The 23,600-nt window shown below is 45.7% G+C and overlaps 1 protein-coding gene across 3 annotated transcripts in view; it reads right to left on the reverse strand.

The window, feature by feature from the left end:
• Nucleotides 1-7,520: 7,520 nt before the first annotated feature.
• LOC137316360 (NACHT, LRR and PYD domains-containing protein 3-like) overlaps nt 7,521-23,600 on the reverse strand; it is a 32,697-nt gene continuing 16,617 nt past the window's right edge. For all 3 annotated transcript variants that reach the window (XM_067980428.1, XM_067980427.1, XM_067980426.1), the window contains 9 exons: nt 21,558-21,653; nt 19,439-19,605; nt 18,953-19,124; nt 18,782-18,847; nt 12,845-14,618; nt 11,206-11,292; nt 10,867-11,037; nt 10,424-10,591; nt 7,521-10,251 (listed from right to left, as the gene is read on the reverse strand). In XM_067980428.1, coding sequence (XP_067836529.1) covers nt 10,164-10,251; nt 10,424-10,591; nt 10,867-11,037; nt 11,206-11,292; nt 12,845-14,618; nt 18,782-18,847; nt 18,953-19,124; nt 19,439-19,605; nt 21,558-21,621 — 2,757 coding nt within the window. In that variant the 5' untranslated portion in view covers nt 21,622-21,653 and the 3' untranslated portion in view covers nt 7,521-10,163. The remainder of the gene's footprint in view (nt 10,252-10,423; nt 10,592-10,866; nt 11,038-11,205; nt 11,293-12,844; nt 14,619-18,781; nt 18,848-18,952; nt 19,125-19,438; nt 19,606-21,557; nt 21,654-23,600) is intronic.

Below are 23,600 nucleotides of genomic sequence, written 5' to 3' on the forward strand. Positions count from 1 at the left end.
TTCATACAACTGTAGAAACTCTTGCTATCTGTTTTTATATTTTTTGCTAATTTATTTTCATAATCTATCTTCCCTTTCTTAATCAATCCTTTTGTTACTTTCTGCTGTCTTTTGAAGACTTCCCAATCTTCTATCCTCCCACTAAGTTTGGCTACCTTATATGTCCTTGTTTTTAGTCGGATACTATCCTTAATTTCTTTACTTGGCCACGGATGGCTGTCATTTCTTTTACACCCTTTTTTCCTCAGTGGAATGTATATTTTTTGAAAGTTGTAAAATAACTCCTTAAATGAACACCACTGCTCATGTACCGTCTTACCCTTTAATCTATTTTCCCAGTCTACTTTAATCAATTCCGCTCTCATACCGTCATAGTCTCCTTTATTCAAGCTCAGTACGCTTGTTTCAGAACCAACCTTCTCACCCTCTAATTGGATATGGAATGTAACCATATTATGGTCACTCATTCCAAGGGGATCCTTAACTAGGACATTATTAATTAATCCTGGCTCATTACACAGGACCAGGTCCAAGGTTGCTTGCCCCCTTGTTGGTTCAGTTACATACTGCTCAAGAAATCCATCCCTAATACACTCAATGAACTCTTCCTGAAGGCTACCCTGCCCAATTTGATTTGTCCAGTTAATATGATGGTTAAAATCCCCCATAATTATAACTGTTCCCTTATTACATGCCCCGACTATTTCTTGATTAATACTTCTTCCAGCAGAGTTGCAACTATTAGGAGGCCTATATACTACGCCCACGAGTGTTTTTTGCCCCTTATTATTCCTTATCTCTACCCAAACTGTTTCATTATCCTGATCCTTTGTCCCAATATCTTTTGTCTGTATTACAGTGATTCCTTCCCTTATTAACATAGCCACCCCACCTCCCCTTCCTTCCTGCCTGTCCTTCCTGATTGTTAAATACCCTGGCATATTTAATTCCCAGTCGTTGTCACCCTGCAGCCATGTTTCTGTAATGGCCACAAGATCATACCCATCCGTTGTTATTTCTGCCGTTGACTCGTCCATTTTGTTACGAATGCTACGTGCATTCAGATGAAGAACTTACAAATATGTTTTGTGACACTTAGTTCCTGCTTTTTCCTTTTTTAACACTTTACCTTTTACTCCATACCTTCTGTCCCTTCCTGATATGCTTTCCTCAGTCTCCCTGCTCAGGTTCCCAACCCCCTGCCACAGCTTTGATGCTGGGTTAATCGCCTTACGCCTTCTAGTTTTCATTTTATCTGTCGTGCCTAAAGTGCCTAAAGTACACTTTCTTTCCGCTGCTCTATGCTTTTCCCTTTCATTTGTTCTTGAACAACTGTTTGTACTATTCGTATTGTAGATTTCCCCTGGGTCTTCCCCTCTCTTGCTGCTCTCAACTTTATTCCCTTCTGACTCCCCGCTCAGGTTCCCATCCCCCTGCCATTCTAGTTTAAACATTCCCCAACAGCACCAGCAAACACCCCCGCGAGGACATTGGTCTCGGTCCTGCTCGGGTGTAACCCGTCACGCTTGTACATGTCCCACCTTCCCCAGAACCGGTCCCAATGTCCCAGGAATCTAAATCCCTCCCTCCTACACCATCCCTGCAGCCACGCATTCATCCGGTCTATTCTCCTGTTCCTATGCTCACCAGCACGTGGCACCGGTAGTAATCCTGAGATCACTACCTTTGAAGTCCTGCTTTTTAATTTATCTCCTAACTCCTTAAATTCACCTTGCAGGACCTCATCCCTTTTTTTACCAATGTCGCTGGTATCAATATGGACCACGACTACTGGCTGTTCACCCTCCCCCTCCAGAATGCCCTGCTACCGCTCCGTGACATCCTTGACCCTAGCACCAGGGAGGCAACATCCCATCCTGGAGTCACGTTTGCGGCCGCAGAAACGCCTATCTGTTCCCCTTACAATGGAATCCCCTATCACTATAGCCCTGCCACTCTTCTTCCTCCCCTCCTGTGCAGCAGAGCCACCCGTGGTGCCCCGAACCTGGCTCTTGCTGCTTTCCCCTGATAAGCCATCTCCCCCAACAGTATCCGAAGCAGAATATCTGTTTGAGAAGGAGATGGCCCCAGGGGACTCCTGCTCTACCTGCCTCGTCCTTCTACTCTGCCTGGCGGTCACCCATTTCCTTTCTGCCTGCGTATTCTTTACCTGCGGTGTGACCACCTCACTGAACGTGCTATCCACGATAGTCTCAGCATCGCGGATGCTCCACAGTGAGTCCACCCGCAGCTCCAGCTCCGAAAGACAGTTAGCCAGGAGCTGCAGCTGGACACACTTCCTGCACACATGGTCGCCAGGGAAACTGGTAGTGTCCATGACTTCCCACATAGTGCAGGAGGAGCATATCACGGGTGCGAGCTGTGCTGCCATGACTTTCCTCAGACTCCTAGACTCTCTTCCCGCTCTCGGCCTCCCCTTTTATACTCTGCTCACCTCTCGGACTCTCCTGCCTCACCTGTGATGTCGCACAGTAGTTGTCTCTTGGTGCAGGTCTGCTGCTGCTTTTATTCCACAATCTCAGTCTTCTACTCTCAGGTCCACTGCCGCTCTGCGGGAAAAGTTCGGAAAAGCAAGGCAAAGCAGCACCTCCTTCCCCCACTACACCGAACTCCCACACTTACCGAACTCTCAGCACACTGTGTAGTCCGCACTGACAGGCCCCTGTATTTCTGCAGTTGAGACTCAGATGAGTCAGGCCGGCCCCACCTTCAAGTACCAGTTGAATCTAGCTAACCAATTAACTTGCTACAGCAGCTCTCTGCTGAAGCCTGACCGAAAATAAAAAATCAAACTTTTAAATTGACCTTAAACAGTTGAAGCAATATGCACTAGATTTAAAGAGATTAACCCTTAAACTCCCACACTTACCGAAGTCTCAGCACACCGTGTAGTCCGCACACCGTGCAGTCCGCAGTGACAGGCCCCTGTATTTCTACAGTTGAGACTCAGATGAGTCAGGCCTGCCCCACCTTCAAGTACCAGTTGAATCTAGCTCACCAATTAACTTGCTACAGCAGCTCTCTGCTGAATCCTGACAGAAACTTAAACATTTAAACTTTTAAATTGACCTTAAACAGTTGAAGCAATATGCACTCGATTTAAAGAGATTAACCCTTAAACTCCCACACTTACCGAACTCTCAGCACACTGTGTAGTCCGCACACCATGCAGTCCGCACTGACAGGCCCCTGTATTTCTGCAGTTGAGACTCAGATGAGTCAGGCCTGCCCCACCTTCAATTACCAGTTGAATCTAGCTAACCAATTAACTTGCTACAGCAGCTCTCTGCTGAAGCCTGACAGAAACTTAAAAATTTAAACTTTTAAATTGACCTTAAACAGTTGAAGCAATATGCACTAGATTTAAAGAGATTAACCCTTAAACTCCCACACTTACCGAACACTCAGCACACTGTGTCGTCCGCACACCGTTTGCTGCACCTGCATTTTTGCTTTCAGTGACTGGTGTACAAAGACACTCAGGTCCCTTTGTACATCAACATTTCCCAATCTATCACCATTTAAATAATACTCTGCCTTTCTGTTTTTCCTTCCGAAGTGGTTAACTTCATATTTATCCACGTTATACTGCATCTGCCATGTATTTGCCCACTCACTCAACTTGTCTAAATCGCCTTGAAGCCTCTTTGCATCCTCCTCACAACTCACGATCCCACCTAGTTTTGTGTCGTCAGCAACTTGGAAATATTACATTTGGTTCCCTCATCCAAATCATTGATATATATTGTGAATAGCTGGACCCCAAGCACCGATCCCTGCGGTAACACACGAGTCACTGCCTGTTACCCCGAAAAAGACCCATTTATTCCAACTCTCTGTTTCCTGTCTGTTAATCATTTTTCAATCCATGCCAGTATATTACCACCAATCCAATGTGCTTTAAATTTGCACACTGACCTCTTATGTGGGACTTTATCAAAAGCCTTCTGAAAATCCAAATAAACCACATCCATTGGGTTCTCCCTTATCTATTCTAGCAGTTACGTCCTCAAAAAAACCCAGTAGGTTTGTCACACATGATTTCCTTTTCATAAATCCATGTTGACTTTGTCTGATCCCGTTGATATTTTCTAGGTGTTCTGATATCACATCCTTTATAATAGACTCCAGCATTTTCCCTACTTCTGATCTGTCGTTCAGGGCTAAAGGGTTAAATTATGAGGACAGATTGCATTGACTAGGCTTGTATTCCCCTGCATAGAGAAGATTAAGGGGTGATCTAATTGAGGTATTTAAGATGATTAAAGGAATTGATAGGGTAGATAGAGAGGAACTATTTCCCCTGGTGGGGAATCCAGAACAAGGGGGCATAACCTTAAAATTAGAGCTCGGCCGTTCAGGGGTGATGTCAGGAAGCACTTCTTCACACTAAGGGTAGTGGAAATATGGAACTCTCGCCCACAAAAGTCTGTTGAGTCGGGGGGTCAATACGAAATTTCAAAATGGTGATTGATAGATTTTTGTTAGGCAAGGGTATTAAGGATTAAGGAACCAAGGCGGGTAGATGGAGTTAAGATACAGATCAGCCATGATCTAATTGAATGGCGGAACAGGCTCGAGGATCTGAATGTTCCATTCCTCTTCCTATGTAACATGATCGTGGGGCTGAATGGCCTCCTCCAGTTTCTGTGCAACAGTTTGGAGGGGATGAATAGCCTTCTCCAGTTCCTACTTAACATGATAGAGGGGCTGAATGGCCTCCAGTTCCTGCAAAACAGGCTGAAAGGACTGAATGGCCTCCTCCTGTACCTGTGTAACAGGCTCGACGATCTTAATGGCCTCGTCCTGTTCCTGTGTAACAGGCTTGACGGGCTGAATGGCCTCCTCCTGTTGCTATCTGACAGGCTTGAGTGGTTGGTAGGCCTCCAGTTCCAGTATAATAGACTCGAATGTCCGTATGGCCTCCTCCTGCTCCTATGTGACATGCTTGAGGGGCTGATCGGCCTCAGTACTGATGTAACTGGCTCGAGGACCTGAATGGCATCCTCCTTTTCCTATATAACAGGTTCGAGGGGATGAATGGCCTCCACCTGTACCTGTGTAACAGCCATGAGGGGCTGAATGGCCTCCTCCTGTTCCTGTCGAACTGCAGTGAGTTACTTGCAGCTACTGCATCCAAGATGGCTGCCGTAATCGCCGCCATTTTGTCCAAGATAGCCACCTTACTTGCCGCCATTTGTCCCAGAGGGCCGCCAAACTTGTGCCCATTTTGTCCAAGATGGCTGCCATACTTGCTGTCATGCTGGCCTTGTGTAAATACGCATATATGATATATATATTATGAATTCAAGTTGTTGTTGTTGTACTAGTAATAGTTGTGTTCGTGGTCTAAATATAAAAGTTTGCCATTCTGTGATCACTCTGGGGTGTCTGGGCGCTCTCTGGGATCATTGGGTGCATCCTGGGATCACTCTTGTGAGACGGTGTGCAATCTGGGATCCCTATGTGCGCTCTGGCATCACTCCAGGGTGACTGGGTGCACTCTGCCACCATTTTTTGCAGGATGGCAGCCACACTTGCAGTCACTTTGTCCAAGATGGCCACCATATTTGCCGCAATTTTGTCCAAGGTGGCCGCTGTGCTTGCCGCCATTTTTTTCCAAGATGGCTGCCATTCTTACCGCCATGTTCGCCGTGTTTAAATATACATATATATATCATATATATACTATAAATACAAGTTGTTGTTGTTGTAGTTGTTGTGGTGATAGTCTAAATATAAAGACTGCTACACTGGGATCAACTTGGGGTGACTGAGTACAGTGTGGGATCATTGGGTGCAATCTGAGGTCCCTGGCTGCACTCAGGATTCCCTGGCTGCACTCTGGGATCACTCTGGGTGCAATCTGGGATCCCTGGATGCACTCTGCGATCAATCACGGGTGACTGGTTGCACTCTTGGATCACTGGGTGCACTCTGGATTCACTGTGGGGTCACTGGGACATTCCGGGGTCGCTGTGGTGTAACTGGGGACACTCTGCGCGGCACTTGCCAGCATTTCGAACAAGATGACTGCCGTACTCGCTGGCGATTTGTCCAAGGTGGCTTCGGTACTTGGGGCAATTTTGTCCAAGATGGCCACCACACTAATTCACGTCCTCGTCGTCGTCGTTTGTTTTTTTGTTTGTTTGTTTGTTTGTTGTTGTTGTTGTTGTTGTTGTTGTGTTGGGGGTTGCTGAGGTGGTCTAAATATAAAGACTTCAACTCTGGGATCACTCTGGGTGACGGATGACACCCCCAGAAGGGACCGACCAAGGCCTCCTTCCCTGGAGGGGATGGATGGTGGCTTCCCTTAGAGCGCCTGACCAAGTCCTCCCCCAGAGTGGACCGACTAAGCCATCCCCCAAAGGGGACCAACCGAAGCCTCCTCTACAGAGTGGACTGACCGAGGACTCCTCCAGGGGGTACCGAATGCGGCCTCATGAAGAGGGGACTGACCGAGGCCTCCTCTAGAAGGGACCGAGCCAGAGATCCTGCACAGGTTGCACCCAAACAGGGCCCACATGAGATCGGTCTGTTTATTGCCCTGGGGTTTAATTTCCATTCTGTGCCCTGGTTTTGGGGCCTCGGTTTAACACGTTCCTGTTCGATTGTGACCGTTGTGATTTAACCAGGTTAAAGTCTGGGGTTAAAGTAGCCAGGCCTGCAATATTATACAAACACGTTAACCCACTGTGAGACAAACAGGGGCCGAGAGGAGATTAACGTCGGAAACATGAACCCCTGTACGGGCTTCGAGGGTTTGTTACAATTTCAAAATGATGCTTGTGTTTCGGGGAGATGCGACAACTTTGAGGGGACAGAGCGGCGAGTTGAGTCGGTTTTGATGGAGTAAATAAGGAGAAACTGTTTCCAGTGGCAGGGGGTCGGTAACCAAAGGACACAGATTCAAAATAATTGTCAAAAAGCGAGAGGTGACATGAGGATTATTTTTTATGCAGCGAGTTGCAATGATCTGCAATTCACTGCCTGAAAGGGAGGTGGAAGCAGATTCAAAAGTAACTTTCAAAAGGGAATTAGATAATTACTGAAAAGGAAAAATGTGTTGGCCACGGGGAAAGATCAGGGTAATGGGACTATCTGGTTAGCTTTTTAATAGAGTCGACAATGGCACGATGGGCCGAATGGTTTCCCTTTGTGATGGATCATTCTGTGATTTTGCGGCCGGTCCACGTCAGCCATTTTGCGGCAGGTGCATGGCGGTCATTTTGTTTTGCATGTCGGGAGGCCATTTTGTGGGGTCCCAGCTGAGCTCTTTTGCTCATAGTCCGTCTCACCATTTTGTGCAAACTGCATATCCAGCCTCCCGAGTAAGACCCCCCCCCACCAAACATAAACACATACAGTTCACTCGACCAAACAGTCACGTCTGCGGTGCTGCTTGGAGGAGGAAGGATGGAATTTCCAGGATCCTTTACTCAATAATTTGAAACACTAACACCATTTTAAAAAATAACGAGACCAGGCCTGAGCTGAAGTAACTTTCAATAACTTACATTTATATTGCACCTTTATAGTAGAAAAATGTCACAGGGCGCTTCTCAGGAGCGATTCATGTGACACCGAGCCACACAAGGAGGTATTGGCACAAGTGACCAAAAGCTTTGGCAAAGAGGTAGGTTTTAAGGAGAGTCTTAAAGGAGGAGAGAGAGGCGGGGAGGTTTATGGAGGGAATTCCAGAGAATAGGGCCGAGACAGCGAAAGGCACGGCCGGCAATCGTGGAGCAAAGGGAGTGGGGGATGTGCAAGAGGCCAAAACTGGAGGAGCACAGAGATTTTGGAGGGTTCGAGGGTCAGTTGTTACAGAGTCCGACTCATAACTGGGAGGGACAGAGACTGTACATGGGGACATTAATTACCAGGAACACTTCATGTCTGTACATTGAACGAGTGTCCAACTGCAGCCCAGACTGAGCACCACCCTGGGACAATCCTGTCTGTACATTGAGCTGTGTCCCACTGCAGCCCAGACTGAGCCCCTCCCTGGGCCCTTGCTGTCTGTACATTGACCCAGTGCCCGACTGCAGCCAAGACTGAACCCCACCGCTGGGCCCTTCCTGTCTGTACATTGACCCAGTGTCCCACTGCAGCCCAGACTGAGCCCCACCCTGGGCCCTTCCTGTCTGTACATTGACACAGTGTCTCACTGCAGCCCAGACTGACCCCACCTTCGGACAATCCTATCTTTACATTGACCCAGTGTCCCACTGCAGCCCAGACTGAGCCCCACCCTGGGCCCTTCCTGTCTGTACATTGACCCACTGTCCCACTGCAGCCCAGACTGAGCCTCACCCTGGGCCCTTCCTGTCTGTACATTGACCCAGTGTCCCACTGCAGCCCAGACTGAGCCCCACCCTGGGCCCTTCCTGTCTGTTCATTGACCCAGTGCCCCACTGCAGCACTGAATGAGCCCTACCCTGGGCCCTTCCTGTCTGTACATTGACCCACTGTCCCACTGCAGCCCAGACTGAGCCTCACCCTGGGCCCTTCCTGTCAGTACATTGACCCAGTGTCCCACTGCAGCCCAGATTGAGCCCCACCCTGGGTCCTTCCTGTCTGTACATTGACCCAGTGTCCCACTGCAGCCCAGACTGAGCCCCACCCTGGTCCGTTCCTGTCTGTACATTGACCCAGTGCCCGACTGCAGCCCAGACTGAACCCCACCGCTGGGCCCTTCCTGTCTGTACATTGACCCAGTGTCCCACTGCAGACCAGACTGAGCCCCACCCTGGGACCTTCCTGTCTGTACATTGACCCAGTGTCCCACTGCAGCCAAGACTGAACCCCACCCTGGGCCCTTCCTGTCTGTACATTGACCCAGTGTCTCACTGCAGCCAGACTGAGCCCCACCTTCGGACAATCCTATCTTTACATTGACCCAGTGTCCCACTGCAGCACAGACTGAGCCCCACCCTGGGCCCTTCCTGTCTGTATATTGAACCACTGTCCCACTGCAGCCCAGACTGAGCCTCACCCTGGGCCCTTCCTGTCTGTACATTGACCCAGTGTCCCACTGCAGCCCAGACTGAGCCCCACCCTGGGCCCTTCCTGTCTGTTCATTGACCCAGTGCCCCACTGCAGCCCAGACTGAGCCCTACCCTGGGCCCTTCCTGTCTGTACATTGACCCACTGTCCCACTGCAGCCCAGACTGAGCCTCACCCTGGGCCCTTCCTGTCTGTACATTGACCCAGTGTCCCACTGCAGCCCAGACTGAGCCCCACCCTGGGTCCTTCCTGTCTGTACATTGACCAAGTGTCCCACTGCAGCCCAGACTGAGCCCCACCCTGGTCCCTTCCTCGCTGTACATTGACCCAGTGTCCCACTGCAGGCCAGACTGAGCTCCACCCTGGGACCTTCCTGTCTGTACATTGACCCATTGTCTCACTGCAGCCCAGACTGAGCCCCACCATGGGCCCTTCCTGTCTGTACATTGACCCAGTGTCCCACTGCAGCCCAGACTGAGCCCCACCCTGGGCCCTTCCTGTCTGTACATTGACCCAGTGTCCCACTGCAGCCCAGACTGAGCCCCACCCTGGGTCCTTCCTGTCTGTGCATTGACCCAGTATCCCACTGCAGCCCAGACTGAGCCCCACACTGGGCCCTTCCTGTCTGTACATTGACCCAGTGTCCCACTGCAGCCCAGACTGAGCCCCACCCTGGGCCCTTCCTGTCTGTACATTGACCCAGTGTCCCACTGCAGCCCAGACTGAGCCCCACCCTGGGCCCTTCCTGTCTGTACATTTACCCAGTGCCCCATTGGTGACCATCCAGCCCCGGATATCCGGCAGAATCAGCGCTGGGGGACCGGGTGACTGAGTCTCGTGACCCTGTCGCTGGGCCTCTGACGTCACAATGGGAGACGACGCTCGCTCAGCTCGAGCTGGAAACCGTTGAAGGGCCGTTCGGATTTAAACCTGGAGCGCGGCCGGTTAAAGGGGAGGGACAGAGAATCGGCCAAAAATGTTCATATAATGAGACCAGAAATGGTTATAAATTGGAATGTTCATATAATGAGACCAGGAATGGTAATAAATTGAAATGTTCATATCATGAGACCAGGAATGGTTATAAATTGAAATGTTCATATCATGAGACCAGGAATGGTTATAAATTGAAATGTTCACACTCCCACTCTCAGTCCGCGTCTGGATTCCCGCAGCGACTCCAGGTGTCTCTTTCCGTTTGAACTGAATTGATTCTCCACTAGACTGAAACAGATTAAAGATTAAACAGGAAATAAACAGATTGAACAATAGTGTAAATAACAGGGAGACTGGGGTTAACATTTCAATAAAAATTACAGACAAATATTACCCACAAAAGGGACTGAATCCCATTGATATTTTATTTGTTAGATTGAACATTAGCACAAACCCTCACCAGATCCACTCCAGACTCCTGCGGGTCAGTATGAGGGAGCGGAGAGCGGGGACAGATCGGTCTGTGAAGGAGTTTGATCCCAGGGACAGACCCGTCAGTGACCGGTTTGTACTGAGAGCGGAGACGAGATCCTCGGTACAAGAATCTGTGAGACCGACACCATCCAGACTGGGGATCAGAGAGACAGAAATAACAGGAATCAGGGTAAATCCCCAGTGTTTATTAATAACACTATTACTGTTACTAATAATAATGTACAGTGTTTATTAATAACACTATTACTGATACTAATAATAATGTACAGTGTTTATTAATCACACTATTACTGACACTAATAATAATGTACAGTGTTTATTAAAAACACTATTACTGATGATAATAATAATGTACAGTGTCAGACATCCAGTTATTATAATCACAATCTCACACAGTCTGGTACTTACTCCAGTTCCTGTATTTTACAGTCCGGATTCCTCAGAAGCGCAGACAGTAATTTCACTCCTGAATCTCCCAGTCCATTGAAATTCAGATCCAGGACCGTCAATGACCGGTTTGTCCTGAGAGCGGAGACGAGATGCTCGGTGCAAGAATCTGTGAGGTCGTTCTTCCATAACCTGGAGATCAGAGAAAGTCAGAGGAGAGAGACAGAGGCAAGCAGAGAGAACAGGAATCAGAGTAAATTCCCAGTATTGATTTGTATTATTATTACTAAAACTTACATTAATATACCGTGTTAGACATCCGGTTATTGTAAGCACAACCTCACACAGTCTGATACTTACCACAGTTCCTGTATTTTACAGTTCGGGTTCCTCAGAGCCGCAGACAGTAGTTTCACTCCTGAATCTCCCAGTTTGTTGCTCCCCAGTCTAAACACAAACAGACAGTGAGAAACACATTGAATTCAATCCCCGATCTGACACAATTTCTCTCTGATATTACAGGAAACACAAAAATCTTCAGGAAATTAATAACCAGATGTCCCTGTCACTGACAATGAATTTCGCTCTGTTCAATGCCACATATATTCAGGGACTATCAGTAAATGTATTTATTCAATAACGTGCTGTCTGTGTGGAGCCTTTAAATGTCCCTCAGTCCGGTCTCATTCCCCGATGATCAGAATTACCCTCCTGGAGATCAGTGACCGGTCCCGTCAGGTTTGTGAAAACTTGTCTCATTTTTGCTGCTTCTTAAATCCCAGATTTTATGGGAATGGGGCGATTTCCCTGAATTAAATGATAAAGCGGCGATTACCTGTACATTATGCAGTATTTTATTAATCTGTATAATATCTCGGAGTGAGTTATATTGTGAAAAGGCGCTAACGGCTGCTGTAAAATGCGTCCCACAGGACTTTATGTATCAAGGAGAGTTTATTCTGTCCTGTTACAAGTTTTAAATGTCCCTGTACTCCGAGTTTATAGGGGAGGGGAGTCTCTCTCTTTATTCCCATTAAACTGGCTCTACATTTATTTCAGGTGGAACGGGCCCGACCGTTTTTGGGGAATTTTCTGAAGTTCCCTCCCCGAGCAGGACATCACGCACAAGGGGACAGATTATGGGAAATTCCCGGGTTCACTGCCCCTGGTTCACCCAGGAGCCTCCGGCTGTGTGTGAAGCCCCAACGCTGCCCAGTGTGTATTTGTTCTGCTGGGCTAATATCCCACAACCCGTTCGATTTCAACCTTTTTACCGGCATATTTTAGTTCCCAAATCCACTGAAGTGTCGGCCTGGATTAATGAGCGAGGGGCCTGAATCCACGACCTTCTGACTCAGAGGCACGAGTGCTGCCAGCTGGGTGAAGAGATAGTGGATGTATTGGAGAGTGTGAAGGGCTGTGTCATTGATGAGTTAAGATAACGGACCGACGTCCTGTGGGGAAAGCTCAGCTCGCCCACTGGCGGTTGACTGCCCGAAAGCTGTGTTTTGCTCTTTGTTACTGAATGTTCGGTGTTTCTGGTTCCCTCTCCTACACACGTTGACAGTCCGGGGACAGTCACTTGTCCCCACACCTCGGTAAGAGGGTGGGATGCTCCGACACACAGACTGCTGCAGTTACTGTCGGTCTACGTGAAAGCAACAGTGAGAAGGAGTCTCTTCAATGGACGTATCTCAGGCAGTGAGAAAAACTACAATAAATATCATTTATTGCAATTCAATTGTCAGACTCCTCCAGTGACCTGTATTTACTGATCCGATAAAGACTGTAAAATCCCGACTTGTTCACAAGGATCCATTTTAGATTCTCGAGTCCTTAGGAAATTACTAACCGATCCTCTTATCATTTGTCATATTTGTGTTGAATCTGCTTCTCTCTGGTTTATCTGAACTGTTTGTTTCCCTTCATTACGGAGCAACAATATAATTCGTGACTGTTCTACAATTGGTCGAACAGTTAGAGACAAATGAACAGTTACCTCAACACCTGGCATTTGTGCAGTGCGGGTCCCAGCCGCTGGAGTCCTTCATACCGAATGGAGCAGTTCTCCAGATTGAGGTGTTTTATAGTATCGCAGAGTCCAATGACATGAGACAGCACCGCACAGTCAATCGGGGTCAGTCGCAATTCACTCAATGTAAGTGTTTCCACAGATCCCACTGTGACCCGAGCCAGTGTTTGATTCTGAGACTCAAACAGGTAGTGGAATGTGTTCAGGAGGTCCGTTTTACGAGTTTCTCTCCCTATGTTTCCAATCTCTCCTTCAACCTTTTCCTTCACCCAGTCAATCACTCCACAAATTGTGTGATGAAGAAATGGACCCAGAAACTCCTCCAGGGGCCGAGCTGACCGTGAGGAGGAGAGACCAACAACAAAACGGAGAAATATCTCAAATCGCCCATCTTCCTTGCTGTGGGCTTCACTGAGGAGTTTCCCGATGTCCCCTGGATCTGGAGTCAGGAATTGGGCGAGTGCGGCTACAAACTCTTGGATGGTGAGGTGCGGGAATGTGTAAACCATACTCTGGGCAGAATCATCTCTCTCCAAAAGTTCCACCATGAACCCAGACAGGAACTGGGAAGGTTGCAGATTGTTCTTGATCAAATCTCCATTTCTAAACACAATCTTCTTCTCGGAGACTCCAGTGAAGGCCATCTCACCGATCTTCAGTAACACATCACGGGGGGATTCAATCTCTCGGCCATGGTTTTTAAGAATGTTGTAAATATAGTAGTAATATAGTTGGGTGATGGTCCTGGGAACTCGCTGCTGTTTCCTGTCTCTTTGTGTGAAGAAGGGACCCAGTGACAGACCGAGGATCCAGCAGTAGGAAGGGTTGTAACACATGGTGTACAGGAGCTCGTTCTCTTCCACATGTTTGAAAACAGCTGCTGCCACCGCCTGATCTTCAAAAAACTTGTTGAAATATTCCTTCCGTTCTTCACCAACAAATCCCAGGATTTCAGCCCAGACACTGATCTCAGCCTTTTCCAATAAATGTAATGCAGTGGGGCGGCTGGTCACGAGCACTGAACATCCTGGGAGCAGCTTGTGCTGTATTAAACTGTACACAATGTCAGACACTTCACACCAGTCTTCAGGATCTGTGCACATGTACTGAGGTTCTGTATTTCTCCGATTGTCAGCAAAATCGATACTGTCCTTGAATTCATCTAAACCATCGAATATAAACAGTAATCCTACTGGGTTCTTCCAGAGATCTCCCAGAATATTCCCAAAGTAAGGATACATATCCAGTATCAGATTCCTCAGGTTTATTCTACAGTTAATAGCGTTCAAATCCCGGAATTTAAAACTGAAAACAAATTGAAAGTGTGGGTATATTTTCCCAGTGGCCCAGTCATAAACAATCTTTTGTACCATTGTTGTTTTTCCAATCCCCGCGACTCCGCTCACTGCTGCTGAACTCCCAGAACTGGATCGCTGGAAGAAACTTTTCATTTTCTGGAACAAACTGCCTCTCTGAGAAAAACTGCTCTGGAACAATTGATCTGTTCGGATTTTTTCCAGTTCTCTCCAGAGATGTTTCCCTCTCCACTCTTCATGGTCTCGGCCTCTTGCCAGCAGTTCATGTTCTACAAGTGTCCGATCTCGAACAGTAGAAATAACCGTTAGCTCAGTGTAAAGAGTGACCAGCTGGAAAATCTTAACCTTCTCCTTTATTAGGATCGTGTTCACTCTCAGTGTTTCAGTTTGGACCCGGAGTGTTTCCTTGTGTTTCTGTTGAACATCTTCAATGAGAACAGACAGAAAGTGGTTCTCAATGTTAGTTATTTTGAAAAAAGTAACAACTTCTCATTATCACTTTACTCGTCAGTGTCATTTCGTCAGTCCTTGGGCAAGTTATCTTGATTGTTGTGGGCACTGGGAGAGAGACAGACTGTGAATGGACAGAAGTCCCACTGTTATTGTATCATGTCTAGGGCAGGTTATCTGGGATACTGTGTGTACTGAATAGACTGAAATGGGCAGAAATCTATTGTTTAACCTCAGTTGTGGGGAAGCTTTTAGAAACGATAATCCGGGACAAAATTAGTATTCAATTTATTAAGTGTGGATTAGTTAAGTAAAGCCAGCACCGATTTGCTAAAGGTAAATCGTGTTTAACTATCTTGATTGAGTTTTTAAATGAGGTGACAGATTGCGTTGAGGAGTGCAATACGATTGATGTTGATATGGACTTTCAAAAGGCGTTTTATAAAGTGTCGCAAAATAGGCTTATTAGCAAATTTGAAAGCCATGGAATAAAAGGGGCAGTGGCAGCATGGATACGAAATTGGCTCAGTGACAGGAAACAGAGAGTCGTGGTGAACGGTTGTTTTTTGGACTGGAGGAAGGTTTACATTGGTGTTCCCCAAGAGTCGGTACTCGGACCATTGCTTGTTTTGCTATATATTAATGACTTGGATCTGGGTGACGCAAAACGTGAAAGTGCAGTAAACAGTGAGGAGGATCGTGATAGACTTCAATAGGACATAGACAGGCTGGTGGAATGGGCGGACATATGCAGATACAATTTAACGCAGAGAAGTGCGAAGTGAAACATTTTGGCAGGAAGAATGAGGAGAGGCAATATAAACTAAATGGTATCATTCTAAAGGGGGTGTAGGAACAGAGAGACCTGGGGGTGTATGTTCACAAATTTTTGAAGGTGACAGGACAAGTTGAGAAAGCAGTTTAAAAAGCATACGGGATACTTGGCTTGAAAAATAGATGCATAGACGACAAAAACAAGGAAGTGATGATGAAGCTTTATAATTCCCTGGTTTGGCCACAACTGGAGTACTGCGTCCAATTCTGGGCACCGCACTTTACGAAGGATGTGAAGGCCTTAGAGATGATGCAGAAAAGATTTATTCGAATCGCTCCAGGGATGAGGAACTTCAGTTACGTGGATAGACTGGAGAAGCCGGGGTTGTTCCACTTGGAGCAGAGAAGATTGAGAGGAGATTTGATAGAAGTTTTCAAATCCATGAAGGGTTTAGGTCAAGTAAATAAGGAGAAACTGTTCCCATTGATCGGACGGTCGAGAACCACAGGACACAGATTGAAAGTGATTGGCAAAATAACCAATGGCGACAGGAGAATAAACTTTTTTTAAGTAGCGAGTAGTTATGGTCTGGACTGCTCTCTCTGAAAGGGTTTGTGGAAGCAGATTCAATCGTGGCTTTCGAAAAGGAATTCGATAAATACTTGAAGGAAAAGTTTTGCAGGGCTACGGGGAAATAGCAGGGGAATGTGGCGAACTCGGTAGCTCTTGCAAAGAGCCGGCAGGGGCTCGATGGGCTGAACGGACTTCTTCTGTGCTGTAAAAATTTTATGATTCTAATGTATCAGACCGTGGGCAGGTTATCTGGGGTATTGTGGGCACTGCGAGAGGGAGAGTCTGTGAATGGACAGAAGTTCCACTGTTATTGGAACGGACCTCGGGCAGGTTATCTGGGATATTGTGGGCACTGGTAGAGGGACAGACTGTAAATGGACAGAAGTCCCACAGTTATTGTGTCAGACCTCGGGCAGGTTATCTGGGATATTGTGGGCACTGGGAGAGGGACAGAATGTAAATGGACAGAAGTCCCACTGTTATTGTATCAGACCTCTGGCAGGTTATCTGTGATATTGTGGGCACTGGGAGAGGGACACACTGTGAATGGACAGAAGTTCCACTGTTATTGTGTCAGACCTCGGGCAGGTTATCTGTGATATTGTGGGCACACGGAGAGGGACAGACTGTGAATGGACAGAAGTTCCACTGTTATTGTATCAGATCGCGGGCAGGTTATCTGGGGTGTTGTGGGCACTGGGAGAGGGACAGACTGTGAATGGACAGAAGTCCCACTGTTATTGTATCAGACCTCGGGCAGGTTATCTGGGATATTGTGGGCACTGGGAGAGGGACAGACTGTGAATGGACAGAAGTTCCACTGTTATTGTATCAGACCTCGGGCAGGTTATCTGGGATATTGTGGGCACTGGGAGAGGGACAGACTGTGAATGAACAGAAGTTTCAATGTTATTGTATCAGACCTATACTTCTTCAGTCACCTGATCACAGGTAAATATTACTGACATTCTGAAGGTACAGGGGGGATTAAGAAAGACAATTTAAGGTATTAGGAGTTTAGGTTGAGGGAATGGTGAGAGGGTTTGATGTATCTTGTTAGTGTAAGAGACTTCGGTATTGACTCATTTCAACGTAATTCACAACTTTAATGCAGGAAAAAGGCTCACACTCACGAAAATAATTAGAGACGGAGAAAATTTAAAGTCAGAAATAAGAAGAGAAATCAGGGTAATTTTCTCACTGAAGGGTCAGAGAGCGGGGGACACAGTTACCAGGGAAACACACTGAAGGGGCAGTGTAAGTGGGGTTAAAAGACAATTGAACGTGTTTCTGTGGATACACTGAGAGGAGGAGTAGGTGGGGCCATCTCTCTAAAAGAGGCAGGCTTATTTGGGCCAAATGGCCTTTTCCTGTCTCTAATCATTCTCCCGTTATATTGTGTTTCAGAAATTGTGAACAATATTTCAGCAGCTTTGCACCTATATTTAATGTGTTTTTATAACAGTCCTTTCATAGAATTAGAATTAGAACTACTGCCCACATCACTCAGTGTAATGTTAGAGCAGAAAACATTCACAGTTCATATCAACTGTTCTCCCAATAATTATACTCTGTTGTTTCATTTTGGTCTGAATTTCCTACAATGCAGGATTGGGAAATTACAAATCTGTTTCCATCAGTCATTCCATTGGGTCTAAAAAGACCGTGAGTTAAAGGATTATTCTTTGAGTAGAATAAGTTCTCTCTTTCATTGCCATTAGTCATTCCATTGGGTCTAAAAAGACCCTGAGTTAAATGACTATTCTTTGAGTCGAATAAGTTCTCTCTTTCATTGCCATTAGTCATTCCATTGGGTCTAAAAAGACCCTGAGTTAAATGACTATTGTTTGAGTAGAATAAGTTCTCTCTTTCACTGCCATCAGTCATTCCATTGGGTCCAAAAAGACCCTGAGTTAAAGGACTGTTCTTTGAGTAGAATAAGTTCTCTCTTTCACTGCCATCAGTCATTCCATTGGGTCCAAAAAGACCCTGAGTTAAAGGACTGTTCTTTGAGTAGAATAAATTCTCTCTTTCACTGCCATCAGTCATTCCATTGGGTCTAAAAAAGACCCTGAGTTAAAGGACTATTCTTTGAGTGGAATAAGTTCACTCTTTCACTGCCATTAGGAAGCCAGCCCAGAACTTCCGAATTACCCTGAATATTGTCTTTCCCTCACATTACTCCACGGATTAACGATCTATTGTTTGAACATCTGAACATCTTCTCAGATCAGATCGAACACCGACGTCTCATTCTGTGCTGTGTAATGAAAACATTTTAATATTTTGCATTTCTCCACCTCTTTCCCTACCGTTGATGGTGGGCCAGATTTCTAGAGCAGTCGGTCAACCTTAAAGTCTGGCTTAAGGCACTGCTCATTAATTCTGATCCCAGAGCTTCTATGTGCCTCATAGGAGTTGTGTATTGGGATTCACGGTGTATCAGGATCATGCCAGGTGTGTATGGGTATTCACAGTGTATCAGGATCCTGCCAGCTGTGTATGAGGATTCACAGTGTATCAGGACCCTGCCAGGTGTGTATGGGGATTCACGGTGTATCAGGATCCTACCAGGTGTGTGGGGATTTAACAAGTGCTGGCGATCATCAGCTGGATTAAGTGAAATAATGCAACCTCCGCATATTCCTAACGAGGTTTCATTTCTGTTCCCTCCACCCTATGAATTTCTGATTCCCAGATTCTGACAATCTCTAAACAAAAGTCTACAGTCAAACATTCTGATTCTCAGAAGTGAAATAAACGGTTTGAAATCCCCATTTCATCACTTACCTTTCAGGTGACTGGGTATTTCAGATAAACCTCGTCCGATGTTCATATAATCAAATGGATCAGGACCTGTTTAAATCAATGAGCTTTCATGAAATCTGATCTGTGTAATATTAAAGTAAATTCTGCAGTTTTTCAATCTGAAATTGAATTCAGTGTCTGATTTTACTGTACCAAGTTCCTGCATCTCTTTCAGTATTTTGTCCAACTTTGGTACCACATGGTGCATTTTCACAAAGGATTCCCACATCACCCTTCGGGCCCGAGAGCCTTTCTCCATCACCAGATTTAGGAGAAGTTTGGAACTGTCCGCCCTGTTTCCCTTCTCCACGAGATCAACGACTTTCTGCAAAGAACAATATTTAATATATTGGTCTCTCCTTTTCCCAGTCCCACTGAAACTATTTCCTTTTTTTTCATTCCACAGAAAAGTTATACCCGAAGCGTTCCTCTATCCTTTGTGCAAGCACTGACCGATCCACTGGGTATTTTCCTCTCATCGTATCATTGTTTCAGATTTACTGTATTTTCAGTTTGATCCATTTATTTCCTATTTGGCCTGTTTCTGTTCTGTAACATTGTTTGATTCTAAGATCTCATATCCTGTTAGTTCCCTGATGTTTAAATAATTCAAACTCATTCTGTGTCCCTCCCACTTACCCGATGTTCCTGTCCACTGAAATGCCACTCGTATGTTAACAACGAGCTGACTCCGTCCACCCCTTCTTCAATCGCCTGTTCCAGTCTGTCCCGGTAGAATTTCGTCAACTGGAACAGATGATAGTCGTCGCAATTTGTCAGGAACTCAGTGATTGCAGTGTTCGGATCTGTGATCAAAAATGGAGAAAACTAAACACATTATCGACTTTCTATCCGGGCGGTTACATTTCCTCTTATAACAAACGGCTAAAGCCTCCTGTGAGCCACATTATCAAACACCTTCTGAAAACCCAGAGACACCGCATGTGATACATTCCATCGACCTATATAGTCACCTCTCAACAAAGCTGCATCAGATTTGTCAAATACGGCTTGTCTGCAGCGAATCATTTCCAGCCTCCCCTGATCATCCCCTGCATCTCGAAACGTTCACGAATTCGATCTGGAATTACAGATTCTAGGAGTTTGCCCACTACTGACGGAGACTAATTGGTCTCCAGTTACCCGTTGACCCTCTCTCCCTATTTTAGCAGAGACATTACTTGGGCTCCTTCAGTCCACCTGGATATTTTTGATAACAAGCGAGGATTGAGAAATTGGGGTCAGAATCCCTCCTATCGCCTCTTTGACTTCCTTTAACAGCCTCGGATGTGTTATCTCTGGGGCCAGTGATTTATCCACCTCGGCGATGTTTCTCAGATCCAAATCCTTCTCTTTACCTCTCTGTTCTCCTTTTGGAATATCCTTGAAACCTACCTCTTTGACCAAGCTTTCCGTCACCAGTTCGAATATCTCCTTATTTGACTCTGTGTCAAATTTTGTTTGATAATCGCTCCTGTGAGGCCCCTTGGGTAGATTTACTATATTAAAGGCGCTATATAAATGTAAGTTGTTATTGTTCCAGCTCTGTCATAGAAGCTTTATTAATACTGGCGACCAGAGGTATTTTTCTTTCTCCTCAAAATGTGATAACCAAGAACGTTTTGCTCTGAGTCCTGTGAAAAATCAGGCCCTGTCTTACAGATACTAGATCACATCTCTGATGATTCTGATTTTCCAAATGTGTTTGGAGTGATTTGTATATTTAGAGATAAAAATCAACCATTACTCCGATTTTTTGGAATGTTGACCCGTTTCCGTTTATTGTTTTTTTTAATACCAAGTGACTTTATCTCTCAATACTTCAAAACCACCTTCCTTTTTACCTGCCAATAACTTTTCATTATTTCATAAATCTTCTGCTCCTGCTCCAACAGTTTTATGAATTCCGTTCTCTCATCTCAGACCCGGATATTTCCCACCCTCCAGTCATATCAGCTGAAACCCTCCCACTGCTCCATTCACCCAGTCTGTAAAGCCATTGTTGTTCGATTCAGACCGTGACCGTCCCTTCCCTTCTCCCTGAACTCACCCTCGTGCCCCGAGACCGTGAACCCTTCCTTCCTGCTCCATTCACCCAGTCTGTAAAATCAATGGTGGTCAGTTCAGACCGTGACCGTCCCTTCCCTTCTCCCTGAACTCACTCTATCCCCAAGACCGTGAACCCTTCCCTCCTGCTCCATTCACCCAGTCTGTAAAACCATTGTTGGTCGGTTCATATCGTGTCCGTCCCTTCCCTTCTCCCGAAACTCACTCTATTCGCCAAGACCGTGAACTCTTCCCTCCTGCTACATTCACCCAGTCTGTAAAACCATTGTTCTTGATCGGTTCGGATCGGGACCTGCTCAGGGCTGCAGAAGAGCCTGTCTATTCCCTGACTATGGAATATCCCATCACTATCACTCTCCTATTCCTGTGTCCCACCTGCCTCTCACCCCCGCCCCACTCGGGGTGTCCCCCTGCTCCCTGGCCTCACACTGTTACTCAGGAAGACCATCCTCTGAGTCACTGTCTCTGTCCACATTACAGTCCCCACCATCAGGTATCAATTGGACAGTTCCAGTACTCAGGAGATCCCTACACCTGTGACTGCACTATGCCTCTCGATGGTCACTCACTTCCCTCTATCTACACTGTATCTGTACTGTTACATCTTCCTGTATGAACTGCAGGTTCTTGCTCCTGATCTGGACCCTTTGTCAGGACGGAAATTGTATTGTGAAGAATTTTCTGAACCTACCTGTGTCCATTCTCATTCTTGTTGAAGATGTTGGATCTTCTCCCCTGTTTGAACCTTCAGCCATGGTGGTGACAGACGTTCCCAGATTCTGATGCCCTGTAATAAATATAATATAAATAGGAGGGTTAGACAGAAATATTAAAATAAGCAGAGCATTGCCTTGTTAAACATGATTCCAAGTCTCTCCTCCCCCATCAGCACAACAGCTGTTCGCTCTGGGATCGAGCATTTCCCGAGTGTTATGATCAACACTCCACATCAGGTGTGACATAGACAGCTGCCCAGTGAAGTCCAGTGAGTCCCGCTGATCTCCACAACCCAGTTCCAGACGGGAACCCATCGGCAGAGACTCTGAACTGGGAACGTCCCTTGGTAAGATTTACTCACACAGTACAGGCCAGAACCAGCCTTATTCCTGAGGCAGTGAATATTCTGGAGGGAAATCTGGAGCGGGGTGATCATTGATGGATTAAATGACCCTTCACTCGGTTTAACACAGTCTGAGGCAATTGTGTTATTTTTATTCACAAATTGTGTTGAATATTTTTGATTTGTTGAGTTTCGTCATTAAATTCAGATACTTTATGAATATGATATCTATCCTCATACACAATATATAGCTGGGTGGGATTCCTCTGGTGCCTTTGGGCAGTGAAAGTGTCCGTGTGTTCATGGAGAGGTGTCCTGGTTGGTGTTTCTACTGGAATATATTTACCACATCCCCATGGTGTCAGCACCTGACAATCACTGTAGGAGGTGAGGAGATTTACCACTGTTCTAATATTAACACTAATGAGCACTGTGTGAGGTGAGGAGATTTACCACTGTTCTAATATTAACACTAATGAGCACTGTAGGAGGTGAGGAGATTTACCACTGTTCTAATATTAACACTAATGAGAACTGTAGGAGGTGAGGAGATTTACCACTGTTCTAATATTAACACTAATGAAAACTGTAGGAAGTCAGGAGATTTACCACTGTTCTAACATTAACACTAATGAGCACTGTAGGAGGTGAGGAGATTTACCACTGTTCTAATATTAACACTAATGAGCACTGTAGGAGGTGAGGAGATTTACCACTGTTCTAACATTAACACTAATAAGCACTGTAGGAGGTGAGGAGATTTACCACTGTTCTAATATTAACACTAATGAGCACTGTAGGAGGTGAGGAGATTTACCACTGTTCTAATATTAACACTAATGTATAATGTTATGAATCGTGTAACTTTAAACATTCAGGTGATGCACAATATTTATTTAGAGAATGTCGTTCTGGGTTTTACAGTCTCAATGTTCAAGTGGTGGATTTGACTGTTTTTATATAATCACGTTTGTGACTGGCAGTTGTATGTGTGTCTCACGAATGTGCTCCCAATCAAAAAATCAGTCCCAGTGCCATTTCCTTTCCCCACTGTGGAAATGTAAAAATGATTAAATCTCGGATCAGTAATTTCTCCAAACTATATTTGAAGTTATTCTCCGGCATTAATTTATAACCAAGTTTGAGACTTTGTAAAATTCAATTCCTGCTGTTTCACTCACACTGACACTAGTATAATAAACACACAACAGCAACAACTTGCATCACCACAGAGCCTTTAACATCGAAAAAACATCCCAAGGCGCTTCACAGATGCCGAATCAGACAGAAAATGGCCAAAATTTTGGTCAAAGAAGTGAGTTTTAGGATGGTCTTTATTGTGACACCGCACACAAAATAATCAAATGGAAGAAATTTTATAAATCTTTATTAAAATTTAAGATCTACATATCATTTTATCACCAAATTATATCGAAATGGTAATCATTTAATTCAACTGTAATTTTGAAATTCAGAAATAGATTTACTGATGGGAAATAACATTAAGTAAAACCCAGTAAGATGATTGATTTTGATAGTTGGATCTGAAATATATTTGAATTCGGTAACACTGTCTGGTACTACCTGAACACACAACATAATATCGATATTATGAGGGCTATCAAGGTGGGTTCATTCCGATTTGATGCTGGGGGCGGGGAGACACTGTTTTTC

The sequence above is a fragment of the Heptranchias perlo genome, unplaced genomic scaffold (genome assembly GCF_035084215.1).
Source record: "Heptranchias perlo isolate sHepPer1 unplaced genomic scaffold, sHepPer1.hap1 HAP1_SCAFFOLD_59, whole genome shotgun sequence".
NCBI lineage: Eukaryota > Metazoa > Chordata > Chondrichthyes > Hexanchiformes > Hexanchidae > Heptranchias > Heptranchias perlo.